Raw genomic sequence first — 20,496 nt, 5'->3', positions numbered from 1 at the left:
GAGGTCGATCCGATTTTCGTGTCGTGAAGAAGAGAAAACCAGGATGTCGTAAAGATAAACGATGACTGAATGGAATAAGATGTCCAAAAAGAGTCTGTCCATAAAGCACTGAAAGATGGCTGGGGCGTTGACCAATCCGAATGGTATCACCCGATACCCATAATGACCAAAAGGAGTCCGGAAGGCGATCTTCCATTATTCTCCCGCCGTTATTCGCAGGAGATGGTAAGCCCCATGAAGGTCTAATTTAGAAAACACCACGGCCCCTTGTACGGCCTCCAGGATGTGTCTGATGAGTGCCATTGGATATCGATCACGGATGGCGACCCTGTTGAGGCCTCTGTAATTGATGCCTGGCCTAAGCTCATAAGTGTCCCTTTTTGGTATGAAAAACAATGATGCTCCTGCAGGGGACTGAGAGGATCAGATGAGGTCGCTCTGAAGGTTGGAATCCTAACACTCTGCGAGTACTTGCTTTTCAGGAAGAGATGGTGGCTACATGTGACCCAACGGAATGAACACCTCCGGGGTGAGATCAATCGCCCAATCCGCAGGTTGAAGAGGTGGAAGGTCCTTAGGGATCTTGTCTTTGAACACATCAGTGAATTCCTTGAGGTCGGACGGTATACAGTGTATGCCCACTACATCAGTAGGTACTGGAAGATTGGCCTTCAAGGGTGCCTTTAGTGCGTCTTCTAAACATTGTTGTATACAATATTCTGAGTCAAACAGCAGAAGATTCTTGGCTCAGTCAATCGTGGGATTATATCTCCTCAGCCAAGGGATCCCTAAAATGGCTGGCAAATGAGCAGCAAGGATGATGTCAAAGTGTAACGACTCATGGTGTTGAAACACGGATACCTCCAGAACCTCAGTGGTTTGTTTTATCAGACCGGAACTGAGAGGTCTCCCATCCCCTCCTTCGACCGATTGATCCACCCTTCTGTTGAGCCCAGGGATCTTCTCCTTTTCAGCCCAGACTGTCAACAAAATTGCCCGCGGCTCCACAATCAATGAGGGCTAAAGCGTCAATCTTCCACTTATCGACCGGGATCTGAATGGATACAACCATTAATCTGTTATGTGAAGAGGTAACGGAAAAGGTATGAGATGGACCGGTACTGTGTCCCCGGTAACCCGTCCCTTCTCGCCCGGCGTGGTGGAACCTCAGGGCAGTCACATAAGAGGTGGGTATTGGATCCGCAGTACATACACAACCCTTTCTCCCTTCTTCGCTTTCTTTCTTCTGGTTTTAGGGGTCCTTCTGCCGCTCCAATCTGCATCGGTTCTTCCCTAGCAGCTCTGCTGGGTGGAAGAACATAAGTCGTGGTTTCCGGGGACATCAAAAATGTTCCTCTGCTCTTCTTTCTTTCGGCTCTTCTTTCTGTCAGAGGATAATCTATTTGGAGGACCAGGGAGAGCAGGTCGACAAATTTATTGGGACGGAGAGTGCGGGCTAATTCGTCCTTGATCTCCTCTTGAAGACCCCTTCTGAATATGGTGTACTGCGCCGACTCTGGCCATCCAGCTTCGGCAGCAGTGAGTTTGAAAGTCGTGATGTAAGACAATAGATCAGAAGTACCTTGTTGAATGTCCAACAAGTCTTTGCAGGCTGAATAGACCACTTCTGGTCTTTCAAAGGTTTGAGTAGGTTCAGGAATGCCAGAGTCCTGTAGGATGGGATTGGCAGAGAGGGCCATGGCATTGCTGATCATATTAGATACCATGAACCCTACCCGAGCATGGTCTGAAGCATAAGTCCCAGAACGAAAGGTAAAATTAACCATGCAAGCCTCAATGAACTCTTTTAGTTTCTTTGGAGACCCATCGTATTTACCCGAGGGCAAACCCATGGTAGGGAGATCAGAGGGATGGTGCTCTCTGGCCGTAAACAACTGTCTCAGTACAGTGTTCTCGGTTTCAGGTTCTGGACCTAGAGGGTGAGTCTTTGGACAGCAGCGACCAGCTCCTGTACTTGTTCAGCGGTGGCCATATCTTCTCCTGGGCATTGAAAACTGCCAAAACTGTTGAAATAATCCCTTTGCTCCTCACCCGATACTTCCTTGCTTGCTTGAAGAGGGGGATCCTTTCTTCAAATCCTTCTTTCCCTTTCTGCTTCCATGGCATCCGCGTTGCTGTCCTCTGCCCTCAGATGTTGCAGAACCCGCTCCGCTTCTTCCTGCGTCATGAACCTGTACTCCTTGCCCTGATGTTCAAAGGTCAATGCAAACAGCAACCCCCAAAGGTAGTGTATGTTTCGTTCAGTTAGCCATTGTATCAATGGGCGACATCCCCTACTCTTGTTCAGTGGCATGGAGGACAGATCCTGTTATAGGCAAATTTGTGAGCCCTCAAAGGTGATGTCCCCTTTCGCTCTGGCTCTTTGCAGTATGTCCATTTTTTTACTGTAGTAGTGGCACGTCACCAGCACTGACCTCAGCCCTTTGGGTGGGCCTCCTCCACAGTGGATTCCATCTAATGTTATCTCCGGGATGGGTGGGTCTCCAAAGAGTGAATTGATGAGCAGTTTCACTCGTTGCTCCAGGGCAGCCGCAGATTCGACCTGTGGCTCCTTCATGCCCATGATCCTGATGTTGGACCCCCTTTCACAGGTCTCTAAATCATCAAGCTTGAGGGCAATGTCCCTTTCCTTAGCTTCAAGTTTGTCTTCTACTTTGTCAACCCTTCCTTTTAGTTCAGTGATCGCCCCAGTGAGGCTGTTTTTTATAGACCTGATCTCTAGGAGCATTATGTATATCCGCTTTAGTTGAGCCCTGTTAGTCCTCCCTGGTCACCGGCCATGCATTTTCCGTCTGGGCCACTGATAAATCTGTCAGCTCTCTGCGAAAGATCTGCAACGTCCTGGCGGCATTGAGGTCCAGATTCATGGCTTAGGTGCTCTCACCACTGGGCCTCACCTATCCCAGTGCCACTGTTATGGGTTCTGCGTGCCTGTTATCTCGCCTGTAAGGGTGCTTCCATCTGCTTCTTCTTGCTTTGCTTATCGTGGCCAGTGAGCGCTGAGAGCCCGTAGTTGCTCATCTGTTCACAAGAGGGGGATCCCCAGTGGGATTCCACTTTGTGCGTGGCCCTCTCCTCATCACGCTGTGGCCCAGGTGGCCGGCGAATATTCCGAATCTGTTTAATGGCTCCCTGGGGCCTCCCAGGCTTGCAAGCTTGCACTCCAGTGTGGGCAGCTCCAGTCCCCACCCCCTTCTTGCAGCTCTGCATGGGCAATGGGCATGCGCTCATTGCTGTGTGCTGTCTGTTCCTCCTCCCGTATTTAACACTACTGGAGGCTTGCCTCCTGAGCTACCTCCTCTATTGCGATCCGTTGGAAGATCAAACACCCCCCCTCCCCCGCACTGCTTTCCAACTTTTCCTCTTGCTCCTTATCTGCTGGGGGAGATTGCTGGTGTTGTTAGGGGCCTTAGTGTGACTCCCGCCTGTCACTAACCGCTCCCGATCGGGTGCGGGCCCAGGGTGCTTTGCTGTGTCGCCCCCTCCCGCCTTGTGATGATACTTTGATACTTACACACGGTGGGGCCTAAATCTATGGCCCTATGGCTGGCTCCTCCGTCGGGGGCTACCGGCCACATCACCCTGTGCGGGGTGCACCACTTTGATGTTTCCCATCGGCCACCGGGATGTGAGTCCGGCCCGCTCACCTTCCCTAGCATCTCAGATCGCTATCCCGGGGCTCCGTCTCTTATCCCTGGCAGGGTCTCGGGTGTCTGCTCCCAGTGCTTTCACTGGATCCCTGCACTCACTGTGCTTTGAACTCGTTGCAGGGCCCAGGCCATGTTTAGTCCGTACTGAGAATTTCCGATTCCCTGCATTGCAAAAGTCCAGCTTTGGAGAGTGGCTGCAGTGTCTCCTCCGGTCAACTTCCCTGTTGTATCGCTCGGTGCTTGCCTTTCTTTTTTAGGGTTGTTCGCAGCTCAGAGGGAGACGGTGGATTTGGCTTCCATTCTGTCTGCGCCCCCTGTTGGTCTCCACCCATCACTTTTTTGGTAATAATTTGTCTCCCTATGTAAGAGGGTATGCCCAGACGTGGGTCCCTTGCTGGCTGCGCCATAGGGAACCAAGCTTCACCTCACTGATGAGGCCCAATGAGGCCAAAACATGTCTGGGGTTGCTCGTGTTTCCATGCAGACGGGACCTGGCCTAGCAGTTAGGGCAGGGCTGCTCCCATTGGTGGCAGCACCTGACTGATTTGCATATGGCTGGTCCCTTTTTTGCAATGAGACAGACAGGCTAAAAACGATGGTGTGAAAGGTTTCCCAGAGCAGAGCCTGTGGCTCAGATTAATTCAAAACTTTCCACCCATCACGTTTTTGGTTAACATTTATTTAACTACCATGCCCTTTCAACATATCTTAGCATGAGCTCATATTTATAGCACACCCCTTTTTGGGAGCTTTCCATAGTATGTCATGACATCGTCCCATAGTTACACAACAAACATAATTCATTACAAGTTCCATCTGGGCGTAGAGCTCTAACCCTGAACGTGCTGCATATGGTCTTTGCAAAGACACTTCAACAATGTGAGGAGGGGGATACATAAACACGCTCCCTTGGCACTGGCGATAAATATCTTCTCGACCCAGACTGGCTGGCATCCTTATTTTGCGCTGATCTATACGACTACCAATTTAACACACATGGCACATCCTGAGAAACAGATCAAAACCCATAAACCATTTGTCAACTCTGCCATTAAGCAGCCCTTGCACCGGGCTTATTATTCAGTCACAACTAACTCAATCAGATGGCCGGACTTCCCTGCACAATGAATAACAGGCTCCCATGTACTTAAAAAGATTGCATCTCCTTTCCACAATAGTGCCAAGTCGTAAAAACCTGAGCCTGGCTTTAGCGGACCATCTGATATTATCGCAGCCACCCAGCTGCCCTTTCTCACGCTTCAACCTTGCTAAATCAGTTCTCAGTCACACCAAGTTCATCTCGCAACCCCAGGCGTCTGGCCCTGCACAATCCCCAACTATGCGGCATGCAAATTTGTAAAATCCCCATGTACCTCCAACTGTCTTAAACATATGTCCCTAAAGACCCCCATGTATGTATGTCTGTGCACGTATTTTCAAGACCACCACATCCTCTTACTATGGCTTTCCCTTTACAAATCACCTTTGTCACGTGACATATGCAGCTACTCACTGCCCAACTTTAGGCGCTATGTGCCACACCACACCCCACCCAGCTTTGACATTATGTTGTGCAAATCTAAATAATTTAACTTAAAAACAAAGTAAAACTCATCCCATTCCCATTAACTACACTAGAAACATGCTAAATGGCAACATTTCATCTACACAACGGGGAGTCCCCCAGATGAACCATTTTGAACCAAATTTAAAGACCTATTTGGTTCAAAATGGTTCATCTGGGGGACTCCCCGTTGTGTGCTTATGTTGTCACTCATTTGTCCCCTGTATGCCTTTGAGTGCGTATCCCCTGTGTGGCAACATTTCATCTACATCACTGCCCCACCAATTCAACAATATGGCGTACGCCACGTGAACCCTTCTTTCTTATTGGGATCTTTTATCAACCACCCCAACAAAGGAGAGAGTTTATTCTGCTACAAAGTCTCCCCCTAAAAAGAGGAGAGTTTAGTCTGATGAACAGTCTACCCCTCCATGTAAGAGATTTCATTGTGATACAGTCTCCCCTTTAAGGGGATGTTTATTCTGTTGCAGAATCTCCCCCATAAAGGAAGAAAATGTAATCTGCTACCAAGTCTTCCCCATCAAGGAGATGTTATTTTGACAGTCTCCCCTTAGCGTGGGAGTGTTTATTATGCTAGTTTCTCCCCCTTTAAGCTGTAGAGAGTATTCTGATACAGAGTCTGCCCAGAGATGTTTCTCCCTTCAAGGGATGGGGTTTATTCTGCTACAGATTATTGCCTTCCATGGGGAAGAGGTTATTCTGTGACATTTTATTCTGTAACAAAGTCTCCTCAATCAAGGGGGAGGTTTTATTATGATACAGGGTCTCCCCCTTTCAAGGTAGATCGTTTACTCTGCTACAGAGTCACTCCTTTAGGGGGAGCAATCATTTTGGTACACAGTGACTGACCAATTGACTTCTGTCCTGCAGGAGGCAAAGCCCACTCAGCCCTCACACTTCTACCAACCAAACTCCAACAGTCATAAAAGTAAAAGAGGCACAGTCATTAGATATACCTCCTTTGCCTGTTGCGGTAACATACGCAGAGGGAAGGCTATACTCTTGAGGGGTGTGTTAGGGGAGATTTCCTAAAGGCTACCAAAGGTGAGACTTTATGAAACTATCCCATGGTATACAGGCCCAAACTCTTAGTAGAAGGCTGTACTACTAGGTTTGGTAGAATAGCAGAGCTGCCTGGCTTATTTTAGGAGGAGGATGTGAGCTGTAGGCAAATACAATTGGCCCAAAGAAACTCTTACACACTTTAGTTATAGTAAAATAGACGAGGCAAAATTGTTCAGGCAAGTACAATTCCAACTCATCAACACAATAGAAAATATAGAAAATATAAGCAATACATCAGTGAGTAAACCAATAGTAGGCAATTATACATCTCATGAACATAGGTCAATGGTAAGTAAAATCACTTGTTATAGCAACTCAAAATGTTCAGTTGTAGGAATCAAGAGGGTTAGTCAGTACCAGCAACACCAGTTCAATACTTTCAAAGACTTATAATACTTTTCAATGGCTTCAAGGCTTCAGCAGTCCATCCCTATCTAGGTAGGAGTTCTTCAAAGTCAGATTGATAAGGTAAGGCAACAGAGCAGAAACTGCAATGTTCCAGAGGATTCCTCAATTACAAGTAGATATGATGCTTTTGTGGGTCAAAACGTTTTCAGAGACCTTGGGAAAGGCTCCCTATAGGCACACAAGCGTTAGGCCTGGGTCGAACGGTATGGATAAACAGCCAAACACCGGAGTTGGCACTCCAGCAACACAGCAAAACTGTAAGCAATGTAAAGTTCTATCGTCACTCCTTTTCAGTTTCCAGGCAGCATCAGGACTCAAAGAGTTAAATGTGTGGAGGAAGCCTTGAGAACAACGGGACACGATGCAACAGATTTGAGTCCCAGTTTATTAGTTCCCATTACCAGCAGAGTGTGCAGAGTGTTTCGGTGGAGGCTGTCGCTGCTGCATTGAAGTGGATTTCTACAGTGTTTATTTCCATTTCCATTGCGACCAGCTGGAGGAAGAGGAGGACTTTGCAACATATACCACACTCCACATAGAGTTCGCTTGAAGGTGAGCCTGGCGAGGAGGTAAGAGATGCTTAATGTTGAGTTATTAAAATGCTCAATGTTGAGCCTTGCCACCTCCCGTGGTTGTGCATGTGTGTACTGCTATGTATTCTTGTATTCATGAGCATGTGAATCCATGCCAGACCCCATGCTGGAAAAGGAACAAGTTACTTACCTGTAACTGTTACCTGTAACTGTTGTTCTCCATCATGGGTCTGGCATGGATTCACATGCAAACCCTCCCACCAACCCCTCTGCTGCACTTCTCTTGGTCCTAATGCCACTTTACGTGCTACCAAATCTGAAGATGGCTGCCAGAGTAGGGGCTTAGGTAGAGGGCAGTCATTGGCTGGGGGCAGTATGACCCAGAGACCAGTGATTGGTTATTAGTAGAAAGACAGTTCAGAAACAAAACAAACTGACTTTTTCTTTTACCGAGGATTCCCAGCCCGACGACGAGAAATATTCATGAGCATGTGAGTCCATGCCAGACCCCATGCTGGAGAACCCGCCTACCTTCTTTGGCAACCTGCATAAATCGGGCCAACATTGACCGGTAACCCCATGACTGGGAAATACTCAGTTTACAAGTTACGCAGTTGAACCCCATCCTTCAAAGTGCTTGCTATAGCCTGTCACAAGGAATTGACATGCAACTACCACTGCACATGCTTCTAAGTGTGCCACAGTCATGCGAAAAGCAACTAATCTGGCGCCAGAATCGCCTCTGCTTATGACCAGCTCTGAAGCAGAAGTAGAAAACAATTGCACCTGACCCTAAATCTATATGGGGGAAGGGAGGTGAATCTGATCAGATCGATTTGACAGTAGCTAAAGAGAAAGCTTCCAGCAGCACACAGCGCCTATCAAATGGCTGCCCACAACAAACTGTTGCCATTGGAGAACTGATGCCTTGTACTAAGCACAACACTAAAATCACTGATTTTTATCAGGACCCCGACACTGTCTTACATGAAGCTTCTGGAGACTTGTGTGCAGTTTAATGAGGAATTAAGTGCTAAGCTCTCATGTACTGGTACTAAGATGATAGAATCTGTTGTACTGGCTATTATTACCCCTACTCCAAGGAATATGGTGGACTTGATTAATGATCACCTGGGGCCGACTGATGTTAGTGGGGAGTCTATCACTGATCCACCCACCAGCCCGGTAACATTGTGTATCGTATTGTCAGCTGCACAGGCCATGGAGGGATACTCCAATTATGCAAAATCATTGCCTTAAAGGGCTTTTAACCCTGCATCAGACTTAATGTCATTAACCCTCAATCAGGATAACAGAACACTCCATTCCACACCCACACAGTCGCTACCTTTCATTTCATTAGGTCTAATAGCTCTCTGCAGGATGACACAGTCAAAGAGGCCCTAAGCTATGCAGCAAACGCTAGCACTTCGTCTGAAGATATGTTTGGCATACTTGAAAAACTATTAACCCAATTGACTAACCGGTGCAATGTGATTAATGCAAAATTGGGAAACTTTAGTGTGGTAGTAGAGACAAAAGAAATACTGAAAGAAAATCAGGATGAATAATGTTACTGAAGTGTTGAACACTGTTGCAGCACGCACAGAGACCATGGACAATAAGATCAACACCATGACTGATCTAGTATTGGAATACTTTAACTCCAACAGAGTCCTCTCTAATTTGGCGACCAATATTAACAACAAGGTGGCCGATTTAAATTCTGTTGCGTGGTACCAGAGGAAGAACAACAAAAGTACCAAACAGGCAATTATGTACAAATATCTCATCAGAAAAAAAAGGGGGGGGGGTGAATACCAAACAAAAGGAACTGGGCGAGCCTGCCACTTCGATTGCTCTTCCCCCTGTTCAGATTGGCTTTGCCTCCAACATACAGAGCACCAAGAATATAGTACATTCCAATAACTGTGTCTCGAATGCATCATCTAAGTCTCAACACGATATTCAGATAATAGAAATATACGCTAAGGAGAGTGATCAAGACTATCAGATGCAGCTCAATAAGCACATTGAAGCCCACAATGTTAATTGAAAGAGGGAGGCTGAGCAGGAAAATCGACAAAATATTGTGAATCAATATGAAGATAACTTTATATACAACCAGGAAGAGTCGCCTTTGACTCAGCCATCCACTGTAGCAGTCAGCCAACAGAGTACGAGTCACTACTAACAACGCCATGATGCAGGTACATTTTGGACAAGCTAATTCAACTGATCTAACGGACAAGAAGTCTACAAACATTGCTGAGTTTATGGCCCTAAGGTAAAGCGCATGCAATGGATGGGATCGCAGAGTGTTAGGCAAGATTGTGTGTAGTACCCTTTAAGTCCACTACAGCAACCTTGACCTCCTGGAAATAGGAACCCAAACTTTGGTATAAGTCTGTACTACACAGGTTGGTAGTGTGGCTGAGCAGCGAGGCTTATCTCAAGAGGGGTCAATGTGAGCAGTAGGGGTTTTACACATAGATTCACAGTGACAAGTATTCAAACAAACTCTTAGACTCAAGGTTTCTTGATTAAACAATTATTAATTTATTTAACAGTCAGTTGAATAAGCCTTCTTCAGAAGCGAGCAATATAATAGTAACACACAAACTCCAAAACATACGCTCTTAGTTTCTCTAAATCAGTAATTACCCATTTGTGATGGCACACAGACACTTCCTACACCCCCAGGTGACTTAATAACTAGGACACTGTGGACATTAATAGATCACTGGTACAGCTAGAGCAATACTGAGATTGGCGTCAAAGAAAAGGGTTCAATAATAAAACAATAGTTACACAAATATTCTGAAGCAGTACTTTTTAACCCTCCAATGCAAAGTACATAAACCCTTTCCAGGAGGAAAGGTAAAGCACAAAGTCAGAAGGCAAGAAGAGTCTTTCAGGGAGCCTGGCCAGCCAATGTTAAGTTAGCAAAAGTCTAGGTGAGCTGGAGCACTATAGGTAGGTAAAAGTCTTGCACAATGTTTTAGAAGTCTTTGTAGAAAAAGTAGAATCAATGTAGGGCCTCAGGCTGGGAGGCTTGTGAGGTGCAAAGATGCAAGCAACTCTGCAAGGTAACCAAGACAGTCTCAACTGAGAACAAGTAAGGCTACACAACAAGAGGTAAGACCTCTTAGGTTTTACAGTACCTTTGGTTAGAAGAAATGGTTCCAGCTGGCTTCTGTTCCTGTGCAGATCTTCAGATCCTGTTGTTCCTGGGCCTCAGTCGTGGGGACAAGAGGAAGGATGTCTGGAGGACTCCTGCACTGCAATGGGACAGTCAGCAGCCGCAATGAGCAAACTTGAATTCAGCGGCACTTTGTGGTTTCAGATCCTCACGTCTCAGCAAATAGCACCACCTCGGTTCTCGGCTACCACTCTAGACTTTCCTCGCATCTGGGGTCCAGCACTCTGTTGAAGTGGCTCAGGCTTCCTGGGAGTCCGGAGGATCTTCCAGCAAACCAGGTCCAACATAAAAGCGATGCACTCAATCTGGTGTTCTATCCCTGGCACTTCGGTTCCAACAGCAGCAGCAGTAGAAGTACAGCCAGCTCCGAGTGGATGTCCAGACAAGTTCACTTTGGGGTTGATTGGTCCCACGAACCCAAAGGAAGAAGTCGTCCATGCAGGGCTTCTCTAGTCGAGGCGAATTCGGAGCTTCAGCAAAGCAGGGCTTCACCGGGCAAACCAACAGTCCAGGAGTTGCAGCAGGCGTCCCTACCCAGTTCTTCTTCGGATTCCTTCGCCCAGTGATCGACTCTGCCTTCCAAGCCAAAAATCCTCGCCTTTTATGCAGGTTCCTCCCATTCATTCCAGCCTAGCTGTCAATCACACAGCATGGTGGCTGTCCTTGCCCGACAGCCAGCCGGCCAAATCACCTTTGGGTGCATTCCTGTACTAAGGAGATCAAGCACAGGGAGGTTTGGGCACCTCCCTCACTTCCTGCACCTGCCAGACACCCTGGAGCCAGAGGCGAGCTTCACTCATGAATCCTGCCAAAGACAAAACAAACAAAGGGACCAAACCTGGTTTGGCGCGCAGAGTAAATTTCAAAAACGACCTTTCCAGCAAGAAATGGCAAAAAAAAAAAAGGCCAAGGCCATTTTGACAAAATGGGCACCCATGGGTGCCTTACTACAGCTGCGAACGCAGCCCGCGGTAAAAACACACTACAGTAGTTAAAAGTGAACCACTGCCACCAGCCATTAATTGTAGAAAGGGTAATCTAAAACTGTTACATGATAAACTAGACAATGGGGATACTACGTAACCCCTCCAGCACCCTATTGTAAAATAGTGTGTGCTAGGTCTAGAAAGTTACAAATGTAAAGTAAAGTAATTTCACTTCACTGCTCTTGGAAACAGTAGTTTCACCAAGAGAAGGTATTAAAATCCTTGAGAAATCGAAGAGACTTCCCTGTGTCACTGCACTGAAGGTGCTCTGTGCCACTATGTAAAGATGATGCTTATGGAGTTTGCAGACTCCAAAGTCAAAAGAAACACAGAGTCAAAATCACAGAAAAATACACGAGAGAGTGGGGAAAAAAAGGTTCTCACTCTCTCCAGGTTAAAAATTAAAAGTCATAAAATCCAGAAAACCTGCTGGGGGTCTCTAAGGTAGAGAGGAATTCGCACATTTCAAAGAATTCTGACTCGGAGTCCAAATAACCGGAGCAACTCAGGAAGATGGCAAAAATACTGTTTCACTAAAAATTTTCTAAAACAGGGAGTTTACAACGATCATCAACTGACGTTTGCTCAGCCTCTCAATGATTTCTTTACAAAACAGACTTAATACTAAAAATACAGAGGGGACGTCATACTACGTGGCAAATAATGAAAAACGTACGAGGGGTTGTAATTGGTTCAAGGGGAACATCCAAGTGTCGATGCCCAAGGGCTGTTTGTGCACTATATGAATTTAAATAAATAAGTATACTTTCTATAGGAGCTAGGCCTGGAATTGGCTGCCCACTGTCAGGTGGACAATATATGCCTACCTCTAAAACATGTCATCATAAAAATCATTAAGTACACAGTTCTCAATTTGGTCTTCAAACTATAAGGACCTTCATTATACAGCCCTCTACAATTGGTTGTCACGCTTGTGCCATGTCTGGAACATTCGGTTCACTTAGCAGCACGCAAGCCCAGACCCAGGTGTAAGGAGGTGGACTAGACTTTACCCCCCACCCAATTAGCCCATCATCTCTCATCACCCAAGTCTTCAGCCATTAAGATGGTCTTTGAACTTGGCCTTGCAAAGTATCCTTGTCTCTGGGAATATATGGGAGTGCAGGCACTCACTATTGTTGTTCTAGGACTCCAGTTCAACTCTATTTTCATCCTCGGCTCACGGGACAGGGGACCACGATTTGTCCATTTTGCAGGTTTTTAAAGGTCTTAAATGAAAAAACCTGCCACTCTTAAATATTCTTTCTTTGCATCTTAGAAGAGATCATTCATCCTTTGCACGTTCACTCCTTTCAAGAATAGATAACTGACCTTGGCTGCTTCAATTTTGATACCCTCGCACACAACTCCACGATTTCCAGCTTATTCTTGCTGCAACACAATTCTCGCCTTTCCTCTTCATGGGTCCCGGTTTACTAAAATTAATGACACCAATATCCAGCTTCTATACAGTGGCGCTTTGCCTGCATTCTATTCACTACGTATAGCCAGCTTCTATGATAACTTATTCTACCTCACGTTCCAGCATTTGTACAATTATATTGAACAGTTGATTCTCTGCAGTTATACTACCCTTCTTTCCAGATTGGAAAACGTTATAACAGACCAATTCTGAAACTGCATACATGGTGTGGAACCTATTGCATACGCATCTGTCGCTTATTACATATGGAGAGAGATACTAGGCAAAGTGCCGTAATTCAAGTGTGACTAACATTCTATTTTGTACCATTTTACTTTTGTAGCAAATTCTCTACTCACCTTAAAGACATCTTTGCTGTTTTAAGTAATTGTAGGCACTGTAGGACGTGAAGAGGAAATGTATTTTGTATCTCGATATATGTACATGTGTATTTTTTCTGGCTGTTCTTTTTAATGTCGGTTTATCTGATTATGTGCTTAAGGTTTCATTTTTAAACCAAGTACACAATAAAGAAGAAAAAAAAATAATGAATGAGGCATTTAAAAATATATGCTACAAAATGTACATTTAACTTAAACCCTTCTCCGTGGCAGTATTTGTATTGGGGTCTGACAAATGTACTCTGAGATGCACGCTTTTCACAAAATCCTACCAGCTGTACCACTGGCCAGTAGGTCATGTCCCAGTGGAAGGCATGCATCTGCAATAGGATTTAGCAGGTTGTCTGCATCCAGTATCTGGGGGTTATCTGCGTCACACAGCACCAACTACTGTCATGGATCCCACAGCAGGTTTACATTTCTTAGTGTATTTACATTGGGGACACTCTCTGAGCTTGAGCAAAGCTGTGCGTGGAGAAAAGGTTAAGTGTAATCGAAATGTGTTGATTCTCATTATTGAATGCCTACATCTTCTGCATCCTCCAATTTCCAGCTGAGCTCCTTCAGAGACACGGCCTCTTGTTACATATGTATGGTCTTATCAGCGAACATCCCGACACTCGCAGAGCATTGGATCCAATGTAGACACACTCGCCTTCATCTGTTATTCCACATCTGGAAAGAGAAACACATTGCATCACACAAGGGACAGTTATGTGATGCAAATCAGTGCTGCCAGTTGAAGCAAATCAAAGATACTAATTCATGGATCATGATTGGATGTGAATGGGATGTTGGCATATAGAGATAAAGCAGTGGTGGGGCAGGTGTTAGTACCAGGGAAAAGAGATCCTCTGGGACAATGGCCAATACATTTCACTACTATAGGAGTCAAATCAGAGAACATCAATGGGTTGTAGAGTTAACATCAAAAATGAATAATCTGAAACTATAGGGTGCAAAACTACATTCCGTTATGGAATGTTTTCACTCAGGCCAATAATGATGTTCTACTGTTAAAAAGTTGTTACATTAGGAAGCAAGGCAGGATTTAATATCAGCAGCAAAATTTGGCCCGTGTTGGAAGGCCAATTCTGGCGAAAGGTTTTACTTTTGCCCAATTGTGTATCTATAAAATCAATGAGATACAAATTGGGGCTGCAATCACTCCATTCACATGTGATATGAAACCAGTTTCTTTATTAAGAAAAATCTTGACATGCGACACAGCAAATCGCATATGAAATATTGAAAAGTGCAACAGGTAATAATTTATTGAAAATCTGGTCCGAGAAGCTAAACAATTATCTTATCGACGCTGGTAGCAGCACACAAATGTTGCTCGAGAATCCATGTAAATCAACAAAAAAAACAAGCACTTTGTGATTGGATTAAAACCACCGATCAAAGAGCTAGCCTGGAATCTAGCTTGCCTCTGGAAGGAGAAGCTCGTGGTTTAAATGAGCTCCCGAAATACTTAAATTCCCATCTAAATATCATCGTGGCCAGTTCTTGAGACTGCGTCTAAATATACTTCCAACAAGGGAATTGTTATTTCAGAGGCATTCTATTGAAGCTGCTACAAACAAATGTTGATTTTGTGATCTTACAACGGACTCTCTAAAACATTCGGTGATAGAATGTTTGGAGATTTCATTTCAAAGATCAAAATATCTTGGCAAGTTTGCTCCGTTGAATTCTGATATGATTGAGTGGTGGGCACATATACTGTCAAGTCAAAATTGCATGCTGTCCTGCACTACAATTGATTATCTGGACAATGTGCCATCACCATCGGACTTAGATGATTGACTGATTCATTTTTTGACACTGACGATGATGATTTGAATTTTAAATGTTATGATGAATTTGGATGTAAAAAAAGATTTGTAATAAACTATTTTACAATAAAAAATTAAATAAATAGTAGGCATATACTTGGCCCCTTCTATATCGGAGGGCATATTTGTGTGCATTATGTCTTCTTGTTCCAATGCCATTTGTTGTCCAAAGGAAAATGCATGGTGCTTTTTTGCATTTTATTTATTTATTTAATAATATGCTTATAACAAAAAAAATGTTTTGCATATAGCCATATAAAATCATCACATATCATAGATAAAATACATTTTGTTCCAAGACGCATAAATTCCATTTGAGAGCTCAGTTAAAATGTCTAAAATCATCACATAAAATTTCATCAAATAAAATATTAAATTTATATAATGTCCACTAAGTAGTCTTTGCCACATGTCTAAACCATTACATTCATACTTATTGTTATATTTCAAGAGATGGAGATTGCGCAACCAGTTCAGACTCGCACTCGCATACTATATGGTAGGGAGTTTCTGATATATTTATCCCACACAATCTACAATATCTAAGATCTTTCGGGATGCCAATTTTAGCTCCAAGTATAGTCATTACGTTACATACGTTGAACTTAAACTTCAGGTACCATCTGATCGTATTACTTTCCGGGTATGCATTTTGATAAGAAGGTTTACTGTCTCTTGTTATCAAATGCTCGAGAAAATACCCACTATTTGCTTTTGTCGCCAAATTGACTACCCTTCGATCATAATCTGATACATATATCTTCTTTTATCTGTGCAATACTCAATAACAACCAGCTGAAAGTATCATTCTCTGTCCATTTCTGATGTATCTCTCTCCATTTATATAATGTTATAAAACTAATAATATTCTCCCCATCTCTGAATTGCTCCATTAACTTCACGACAAAAGTCTTATTGAGTCTTGTCAATTTGGTATATAACATAACAGTCATAACTTGAATACGGCTGTTGACACTATTTGCTTCACATTCTAAAAGTATATATTCATATGACACATTTTTGGGCATCCTCAATAAAAAATTTAAAACTTTTGCTTCAAATTTCTCTAGCTCATTTTTAAAATAGCATCCCCATATTTCGGCACTATCCACCATACAAGAAACAATTCTTGCAGAGTAAAGTTTCAGCACAGTACTTATGGAAATATTTCCTTGGCTACCAATAAATTTACTTAAAGGCATAGTAGCAATCATAAACTTTCTTTTAGTTTCAATCCAATGTTTTCCCATTTAAGTTTGTTATCAATAATAATGCCCAGGTATTTATATTCATTTACAACTTCAATCCTTCTCTTGTCTATCTGCCATATATTTGTTAGTCTTCTCATTGTTGCATGTAAACTTCATAATTTTAGTTATGTCGATATTAATAACTAAATCATTCGCTTTGGCAAATCTTTCAAGTTCGTTTAATTTTGCTTGGAGTCCTTTAGGGGTATAATCTAACAGGAGGTAGTCGGCATAGCAGAGCCATCCAAGCTTCGTTAAGCCCAATTTAATGTCATTCATTTGGCCTTGTGTTACCTCTCTTAAGAAATCTTCCAGATATAAATTGAAAAGCGTTGCTGGGTATATCATCTGACAGCTTCCCTTAGAGATCTAAATGCACTCTAACGGAAGTATCCTGATAAAGTAGTTGTATCATATAGAGCAAGGCATACAGAATTTCCCATTTTTCCAGTTTGGCCCATAATTTTGTTCGGGAGACCGTATCAAAGGCAGCTGAAAAATCGATATAGGCAACGTAGACAGGCAGTCTACGTGTCTTCCATGAGTATTCCACTGCGCTAACTAATATATTTAGGTTATGAGAAGTGGAAGACCTTGCTCTAAATCCAGATTGATTCACTGTTAGGATCGCACAGTTAGAAATCCATTGATTTAGCTCAATTAATATTATTTTCGCAAAGATTTTAGCAGGGATGTCTAGCATGGCTAACATTCTATAATTTACCGGATTTTTATGAGCGCCTTTTTTATAAATTGGAAGGATGATGCTCTTTTTCCAGGAGTCTGGGACCTTTCAAAATTTTCCGATCCACTGATACAGGATATATAGGACATTGGCCCACCGTTCTGGGGATTGATTCAAGAGAGCATTACATGTACTATCAGGTCCCGCGGCTCTCGCGTTAGGCAATGATTTTATCAGTAATGTCAGAGAAGCTACGGAATATGTTCCCTTCCAGCTCATCACATCTTTGTTATAGCTTAGTACATCGCCTGTCTCACTCCCCAGAGTTTTTTTAACATGTGCAATCCAGCCGCTCTCAGGGATACAGTTAACCGGAAGAGTTTTTCCTTTTTTTTCCATTAATAATGTCCCACATTTCCCGATCGTTTTTATTTTTTGCTGCATTTGCCAGGGTAAGCCAAATCTCATCTTGTTTCTTTTTCAGATGAGATTTTTTCCAACTCTATACTGACTTTTAAGTTCACGCATCTTTTCAGTTCCACCCATTTCATTCTTATTAATACATACTCGAATATTTGATCTTAGCAAATTTTTTTCTTGAATGGATGTCATTGTCAAATTTCTTATGATGGGTCAAATTCCATTTTTCATTTAGTGACCTATATTTACGTTTAGCCATGACTTTAGCTTTAATTTTATTAGTTACCTTCTCAAAGTCATCAAAGATCTTACTCTCCGAATTCATAGGAGCAAGTTCATGGTTTAGAATAAATGTGTCCAGCAGTTGGACAGCCACTTCATTGCCTTTTTGAATATTCTTTGGATTCTATTTTATACAATTTCCTGCTGTATTTACTCCAATCTCGCCATTTCGTTGATATACGTTTCTATTTTTTACTTTCTCTCTTAACAGCAGGTATAGAGGCAGATGATCGCTTTCCTCTCTACATCTGACAGCCATATCGCATACCAACTCCTGGGCACTTCCATTCACAATCATATAATCGAGGGTACTCATACTTTTCCCACAGATCCGAGTCACATTTTTCATAGCATCGCCAGGAGTATTCCCATTTAGCACAGTCAGATGATATTTATTAAATAAGGATGTCCATGCCTTACTTTCTCTTGATTTATTTTGTATAACAAAAGGTTCAGAGTTACTTTGCTCAGTAATAACCTCAGATTCACAATTAAGCTTTATATTTAAATCGCCCACTATCATAAGTGGGACCTTATTGCTAAGTTCTTCTAGAATTTTAGAGATTGTAGATATATTCTCTTTATTATATTTCCCACCTGGTGGATTGTATATGTTGACGAATACCATTTTATGATTAGCCAAGGGGGTACAAGATACTGTTACTATTAATACCATACTGGTGGATTCTTTATGTTTTATTCCGCTCCATGGCTTTTTAATCGAGATCATGAGTCCTCCCCTTGGGTCGTCCTCTGGGACCTTGCGTGGCATTGCATGTGAAATTACTACATCCATCCAGTACGCAGTCTTTGACAATCCATGTCTCTTGCAATGCGATAATTCTGAACATATTTATGTTATCTAAAAGCTCATCATCTTCTGTCTAATGTGCATTTCCCCAAGTGTTCCAAGATAGTATAATTTCTTTTTCATCAGGGACGCATATCGAAATTACATTTAAATGCTACAGGGAGCCACTGCCAATATCCATCAGGGATTGTTTTGTCAATCGGTCTAGTAGCTGTTTCTTCACTTGACGTCTTATACATTATAGTATTTACGTTATTTACTTTGTTCTCATTGGTATACCTTGTATGTTTATGTTTACTAGTTATTTCTTCATATTTTACTTTTGGCATACAGCTTTCAATGCAGGTGTATCCTAATTTCTCAAACAATTTGCCTTGGCTCAAGATAAATTGATGAATTGACCATTCCCTACACCACACATTAGTCACAATCCTATTAGAGCTCACCATCTGATCAACTATCTTAAAATCGTCCGACACTATCATCCGCAGGGGGACAATGGAAGACCATAGTGCCAATATTTGCCGTCTGTAAAGGACAACAAACTCAGCTATGTCAATTTTTTCTACTTGCAATACTCTTCATTTTACCTTGTCTTTTAGTGCATTGATATTCACATTTCTCCTTATTTACTCCTTTGGTGAACTATATTCTTTAACATTGTACTCATTGTTAAATTTATCAGGCATGTTCTTTTTGGTCAAATCACGGCTACCAATATCTACATTCACTGCAGTTTCTACAATTTCAGCAGTAGTGTTCGTACTTTGATCACAGACCTTACATTGCTTTCTTGTGCTAATATCATATAATAATAAGGAATGTATCGCCAATTTGCTTTCAGTTGAGTCACATTTTTCAACTAGCGTGACTAAAACATTTTCAAGTGCTTGGAATAGTTCGTCTGTATTCATATTCATGAAACTTGTCTCATCTAAGATCTCTATTTTACGATCATTAGTTTTCTTTTCTTTGCGGCTTTCCTGTTTCTCCATTGTTTTGTTGTTAATGGCCAAACGTGTTTGGCCAATAACAATTAGGCCAGAACTTGGGTCTATTTCGAACCGTTATCCAGGGTTTAAAACCTTAGTGTTTTCACAATCAATATCTTCAAATATAGACCCAGGTTGAGTTACAGGATTCATGCTCTCAGGTATACCCAAAATATCAGGTGAATTATTAATCAGCTCTTGATTAGATGGAGTTGAGCTTATCACTTGTGATAGTAGTTTACTACTGATACAGGGAAAAGCAGCTGTTAACTCATTCATGATTTCCAATGTACTACATTCAATTTCTTTAGAAGTCATCGACGGTATAGGAACTTCGATCACTTTAGGTTGCTCAATTTTGCTAAAGAATGTTGTCATTTTTGCTAATTTGCACTCAGTCAGCAGCCCAGCTTGAGAAATTATCTTTCTTTTGCATGCTCGATTGGTTCTGGGTTCTAGCATACCAATATTTGCATGCTTCATTTTGTGGTGAATTGGGTCATACCATTTCTCCTGGGTATTTTTGGTGGAACGTAGTTCCGTTGTTTCTTACTACTTAAAAGCTAGCTAGAGAGTAGGCAGACAATATATATATTCAGTTAAAAAAGGAGACTATCAAACGTAAAAAAGATTCTAAAAATAAGGCTTTGCTACCTACCGAACACCGTACCCAGTAAACAGTTAACAGGTGTACTTTCAGTACTTCCAGGTGCGCTGCACTCTGGGTAGAAGTAGCTGCCTAGCAGGGATGCGGGGGAGGGGCGGGGTGTCAGATCCAATCAAAAAGGTTCTAGGGAATAAGAGAGGAGGGATGTCAGCCTGTGGGTGTATGCAATGCTAATATTCAAATGTTAACGCTCCAATGATACAGCTCTGCCTTTGCAGAGTCCAGTCAGAACACTCGTTCTGACTAACTAAAAAAGTACAATTACTTTTGAGTC

General features: G+C 42.8%; 1 protein-coding gene across 2 annotated transcripts in view; it reads right to left on the bottom strand.

Moving 5' to 3' along the window:
- LOC138580187 (C-type lectin domain family 2 member L-like) overlaps window positions 1-20,496 on the bottom strand; it is a 646,123-nt gene that overhangs the window by 138,462 nt on the left and 487,165 nt on the right. The window contains exon 5 of one of the 2 annotated variants that reach the window (XM_069650525.1): window positions 13,803-13,949. In XM_069650525.1, the coding sequence (XP_069506626.1) occupies window positions 13,838-13,949 (112 nt within the window). In that variant the 3' untranslated portion in view covers window positions 13,803-13,837. Of the gene's footprint in view, window positions 1-11,964; window positions 13,950-20,496 lie in introns of those variants that run through there. The other variant, XM_069650524.1, reaches the window with a different exon arrangement.

Source organism: Ambystoma mexicanum, chromosome 3p (genome assembly GCF_040938575.1).
Source record: "Ambystoma mexicanum isolate Mex_15411 chromosome 3p, UKY_AmexF1_1, whole genome shotgun sequence".
NCBI lineage: Eukaryota > Metazoa > Chordata > Amphibia > Caudata > Ambystomatidae > Ambystoma > Ambystoma mexicanum.
The sequence above is the reverse complement of the archived record's forward strand: the minus strand, read 5'-3'. Positions and strand labels throughout refer to the sequence as shown.